This window comes from Acanthisitta chloris, unplaced genomic scaffold (genome assembly GCF_000695815.1).
Source record: "Acanthisitta chloris isolate BGI_N310 unplaced genomic scaffold, ASM69581v1 scaffold18646, whole genome shotgun sequence".
In the NCBI taxonomy this organism is placed as follows: domain Eukaryota; kingdom Metazoa; phylum Chordata; class Aves; order Passeriformes; family Acanthisittidae; genus Acanthisitta; species Acanthisitta chloris.
Window position 1 is genome coordinate 1100 of NW_008676683.1, and position 5781 is coordinate 6880.

General features: G+C 40.3%; 1 protein-coding gene across 1 annotated transcript in view; it reads left to right on the top strand.

Moving 5' to 3' along the window:
• DHX57 (DEAH (Asp-Glu-Ala-Asp/His) box polypeptide 57) overlaps positions 1-5781 on the top strand; it is a gene marked incomplete at its 5' end in the record, with an annotated part of 18407 nt that continues 12626 nt past the window's right edge. Inside the window, 7 exons of the mRNA XM_009076233.1 lie at positions 1-138; positions 829-981; positions 1263-1427; positions 2106-2917; positions 4281-4471; positions 4612-4733; positions 4985-5180. Of these exons, the coding sequence (XP_009074481.1) occupies positions 1-138; positions 829-981; positions 1263-1427; positions 2106-2917; positions 4281-4471; positions 4612-4733; positions 4985-5180 (1777 nt within the window). The remainder of the gene's footprint in view (positions 139-828; positions 982-1262; positions 1428-2105; positions 2918-4280; positions 4472-4611; positions 4734-4984; positions 5181-5781) is intronic.

The window sequence follows — 5781 nt, forward strand, 5'->3', positions numbered from 1 at the left end:
AGGAGGAAGAGGGAGAGGAGGCAGTGGAAGAGGAGGAGGCCGTTCAAACAAGCCTCAACTTGGTGCAAATAGGAAATGTTCAATGAAATTTTTGGAGGATGATTTTTGTCTCTTTGAGGAACCAAGGCTAGACTCCAGGTATTTCTGTTAACTGAGGGGGGATTAGCATAGGGACGTTTGTGATACTTTGGAATGTCTGGGGTACTTTTTTTGGGGTTTTTAGCTGTTTAGGGATGGTTTTTAAACAACTTTGAATATGGAGAAGAGTGAAAGGGTGATGAAGTTTCAGTATGAAACAGTTTTTACATATCTTTTTTTAATTAACATGTTATCAATTTTATAGCTAGGAAAGGACATTATTTTTCAAAGATTAGAACCTCTGATTTTCTTTGATTCTTTGATCAGAAAACACTAACACATACGGGCTATTAATTTTTGTGCATTACAAAGCACAAGCTGGGCCATGGACAGTAAGAGTTAGAGAATTAATTTAGTATCCTGGATGTGTTCTGACCAATCTAGCTTAGAAACATGTGATTGTATTGTAGTCCGAGAACAGTTTTACCTAGCCAGTTGTTTAGTGAATCACTTTGGATTTCACACAGGATAAAACACGTGTGTGTGTGTGTGTGTGTGTGTGCAGATCCAGACACACAAATCCTGGTCACATAAGAGTGAACCTGGCTGAATAATCCTTAGGTGATGGATTTGTCTTACTTTGATTTTCCTGTTTTGAATTACAGGGTTGGGCCCTAATGCATCCAAATTCAGTCAACTTCATTTGAGCCAGGCAGACAACTCATGGTTATGTCCTATTTTAATTTTTAGATCAAGTGCCCCTGTCAGAAGAGGAGGACAAATGAAGCAGAGACCTGAAGCAAGAATGCCTCTGCAGACCATACACATGACATCAGAGAATCAGAGAAGAGTGAAAGAACTTCTTCAAGAGCTTCAAGGGCAGGAGCTGGCTCCTGAATCAGAGTTAGTTTAAATGGAGGCACTGCTTCTAGCTCATCTAGATGAGCATGCTTTAACAGGCATACTGTTAGAAATGAAAACAGTATTCTTTTTTCCCCTCACTTTTGGTTTGATCTCAAATCCTGTGGTTTTGAGGCCACATTGTTCTTCTACAGGAGTAGCTCTGGGAAAGGGGTAGCCAAAGCTTCCATGTCAATGAAGGATTTAAAAGTGCAGGGCCAGAGTTTCGTGTCTAGTCAGTGGTATGATTTTGTTTTATTTTTTGTTTCTTAACTCTTTATCAGTGTAACTGATGAAGATGATGACGAACCTGATTACCTCGATGATGAACAGTGCTGGTCAACAGAGCAGGAAGTTTCTGATGTAATACCAAGGTTGTCTCCTGAACCAGCTGAGCGCAGAATTGTAGAAAGCGAAGTATCTTCATTTGCTGTGCACAAACTCTCGAGGTGATGTTTTTTAGTGAATAATTTGTATCTGAAGAGGTAAATCACTATTCTCAATACTGTAAGCCTGCAGGGCTTGGACTTCCTGTTGACACTAGGGAGGTTCTATATGCGGAACTGATGAGTTTGTATTTCCTACAAATTCTCAATGAGGTGCATTTAAAATAATGATTTTATGAAAATTAATCGCTCCAGCCTTTTTAAGTGAAGTTTTCAATTCCTTTTCCAAGACAATGAAACCGGTATTAGGAAAGCTCAGGGAGCATTGCTGTTATATGTATTTCTCCCAGGTAGGTGGTGTTTCAAAACCTTGTAAATGTTCTTCCTCCATTTTGCTCAGACAGGAGTGTTTATTAAATAATTTTGCTCTGTTTGAGAGTGTTTTTTATGTGACAGCTTTTACTGAAGAGTTTAATTTATGTATTTCAACTGGGAAGTCTAATCCTGTAACTATTATGAGGTATGAGATTGCTGTCATGGACACCAAATTACTGCCTGCCACTGTCATTTAAAAAAGCATATATATTTTGGTGTGGGGTTTTTTTCCCCCCAACAGCTGCAATAATATTTCATGCAGTACATGCTTCTTTACTGTAAGCCTAATCAAGCAGATCTGTGGTTATTTTGCATCATACAAGTCCCACACTCACTTGTTGCCATGTTGTCTGTGTTTTGGTCCAGGTATGGTTTTGACTGTGAGCGTTGTAGGACAGTACTGAGATCCTGCAATGGTAATATTGGGGCATCACTGGAGTATTTGCTATTGCAGTGTTTTACCGAAAGATACGGAGAGAAGATGCAGGTTTCTGCAACAGCTGCTGAAGCCAGTCAAGAAGAATGTTTACAACAAAGACAAGAAGAAGCTTTTGCCCTCCGGTCAATCTATGGAGAAAAATTTGTAGAAAGAATTAAAAATCACGTTTGGACTTTTAGTTTGGAATTGGAATACCTGGCAAATAGGCTCAGCAAATCTAAACAGAAGGGTGGTGGTACTAAGGACACAGCAAAACAGACTTCAAAGGAAGTATGTAAATTTTATCTCCAAGGAGGCTGCAGATTTGGTTCAAAATGCAGATTTAGACACGAATTCCCTCCAAACCATCCACTAAACCCATCCAAGAACTCTGTAGACGATGCTCATCTGAGACACAACAGTGATGGTCCCATATATGAACTTGAAGTAAGATTTCCTGAAGGAAACAAGTATCCATTTCAGGCACCTCTTGTGGCATTTTATTCCACGGATGAGAATCTGCCTCTTGGTTGTCGTTTACACATTGCTGAACTCCTCTTTGGAAAGGCCTTGGTTGCTGCAGAGTCTAATGAACCAGTGATACATACCTTAGTGACTTGCTTAGAAGATGAACACGAAATAAGTGAGTTACTTAGCAGTACTCAGCACAAGTACAGTGTTCCTCCTGTGTTCCTGATGGCAACACCTTCTCTAAAGCTACAGACAGAGAGTACACCTGGTTCTAATCAGCTGTCTGAAGGTACACCAAATATCCCTCTGTAGTTTCTGGGCTAAGAACAGTAAAAAAAGATTTTAGAAAAAAAAAAAGACAAGAATAGAGCCCCCAGTTCAGCTCCAGATCTATTTCTGGAGATTTAGGTTATGTGATGGGCCAGATCCATGATCTGTCTGTGCCGTAACAAAGCTGCAGCAGAGAGGTTTTGTGCTGGCCAGAACTGAGTTAAAGGAGTACAGAGTTTGGTTTGGCAGAGTCATGCCCGTTCCCACACAATCCATGAAAAGGCGTTCAGAAATGTGGTGTGAGCTCACCAAAATGGACCAGAGAACTGTGCTTGCAAGGGAATGGGGAAGGTTGTTAGCAATTTTTGGTGCATCTGCTACTCATCAATACAGAAACTTCTTTTTTTTTTATTTACTTAAAATTACCAATACCTCCTCACAATTAACTTTATAAGGGTGGATTTAAGGCTAAGCAAATGTTGCAAGTGGTTCTAGAATGTTGTTCAAGGTATCATCTCTTTTTATGTATGCAAGTGCAACTGGGTTGACTTCACAGGGGAAGAGTTGAGGATGCTGCTTATGGCAGGGTGAGAACAACTGTGTGACATAGGTGACTTTCAGGCTCTCAGTTCCAAAATGGTTTTATCTAAGGCAAGCTCTCTTCAAGAGAGTTTTCAAGAAGAGCAGCCTCTGTTTTAGAGTACGTAATTAGTGACAGCCTGTGTTTTTGTTATAGTAAAACAAATTGTTCAATTTTTTTAACAGCTCTGCAGAAAGACAACTTTGTTGCAGAAATTGAAATCAGAGGTTCCAAATAATTTTCCTTAGTTATAAAATCTTCCTTATGCTATGAAATACCTTATTTAGATAGATAGACAGTCTGAGCAAATCCCACTTCAGTTGACAGGCAATAGGCACCAAAGTACCTGGTTCAATTTCAGACTTGGTTTAAAAGTACTTGGCCGTGACTTAACACTTAATTAATTAAAACTACACTGTAACATTTAAGCAGGTGCTACTATCAGAGATTTGTGCTCCATACAAGTGGTGAATTGGGAAGGGGAGCTGAGACACATGATCAGTGTTCAGGAAGGCAAACCAGTTCCCATTCTAGTTCACCTTGTGGCCACCCAGACTGTGGTGTTGGACAGCACAGCTGTCACAAATGACATGGGGCTGAAGAAGTTGTGCTTCGTTTGAGGTGAGGGGAGGTTTACTGGTAGTGTTGAACTCAATGCATGTCAAAAACAGTCCTGCAGACCCTCAGGTCCAGTCTAACAAGGTTCTGTGTTGAGAATGCTGCTGGAACATGTGTCTCTTCTGCAGTGATCATTAGGTCCTGTTCCTTAGCAATAAGAATACTTAACATTCTCTGTCTAAAGCCTCAACAGTGTCAGAGCTTCAGAAAGAAGAGGTGGTGGCAGAAGAGGAGGAGGAAAGTGAGCCTGAACACGTTGTGAAGAATGAGAGTTACGTGAACCTCAAGAAAAAGCTTTCTGAAAAGTATGATGTGCAGACAAAGTCTCTGTATAACAAAAATGTTAAAATCTGCGCACAATTTCAGCAGAAAAAGGTAAATTGTACAGAACTTAATATCTTTTCTCATGCTTACTTCAGGGAAATAAATATTTAAGGCACAAGCTGCTGTTTCAAATGGTTCTGTTCCATTCCAGTGGTGTTCTTACTGTCATGATGTCTGTTTTTGTGCATCAGTCTTCTAGGCACTTCCAGTCCATGCTGTGTGAAAGACAGAAGCTCCCTGCATGGAAAGAGAGAGAAAACATTCTGGATTTGCTGAAGAGCCACCAAGTTCTTGTTGTGAGTGGCATGACAGGGTAAGAGTGTGATTGCAAATGCAGACTTTGTGTCAAAGTATACACAGAAGAATGTGAAATATATATCCATATTCTGGAAAGGTTAGGGTGGTGGTCCATCTGTGACCAGTGACAGCAGTCTTGGGTGAGCTTCATGTGAAGGATCACACTAATGAAGCAAAGCAAATTTCAAGTGGATTGCAGTCATCTCAATTCACATGGATGGAAGGTGTTGTGTTTGTGGGGCTTTTAATTAATCCCCGATTTTGCAGATGTGGGAAAACCACTCAGATTCCTCAGTTTATTTTGGATGCTTCATTGCAAGGATCTCCAAGTCGAGTTGCAAACATCATCTGCACTCAGCCTCGCAGGATCTCTGCCGTTTCTGTGGCTGAACGTGTAGCCAAAGAAAGAACAGAAAGGCTTGGACTCACTGTTGGATATCAGATCCGTCTAGAAAGTGTAAAGGTATATGCTTTGCTTGTTGGTTTTCATTTACTTCTATTAAAATGTGCTTAGTGCTTCTCTAGTGTACAGAATCTCTGCCCTATAACTGCCATGTAGTAATATAAGCAAGGTTTTTTATCACCTATATTTTATACTATATTCTGAACCAAATTCTGTATTTTATTTAATCTCAAGTTGCACAGTTCACTTTACAGAATGAGAGTGCAGTGCAATGTCTTGTGGTGTTGCTTTCTGTTGAGGTACATGAAGGGGTTTGAGAGTATGAGTAATACTGCTGTTCATTGGAAGGCTATTGGCTTCATTTCCACCTGTTGCTATTTCCATTTGTCTCCCAACTGGAGAAGGAAGGGTACAGCTACAGCCAGCCACAAGGGGAGGTGTTGAATTTGAATTGCTGTCTTGGAAGTGAAGTTTTGTCTGCATGGTAGGAGACTGAATCTTTCTAGGAACAGAGATCCAAATTATTTATCAGAAAGCAATAATCACAGGAAAAAAGGTTCAGTTTTTTTGTTTACCCCTTATGGTTAGCAGTGCTGCTTGGTAAGAGGCAGGTGTTCCCAGTTACAATCAAAAAATTCAAATTGATCAGCCCATCTCCAGC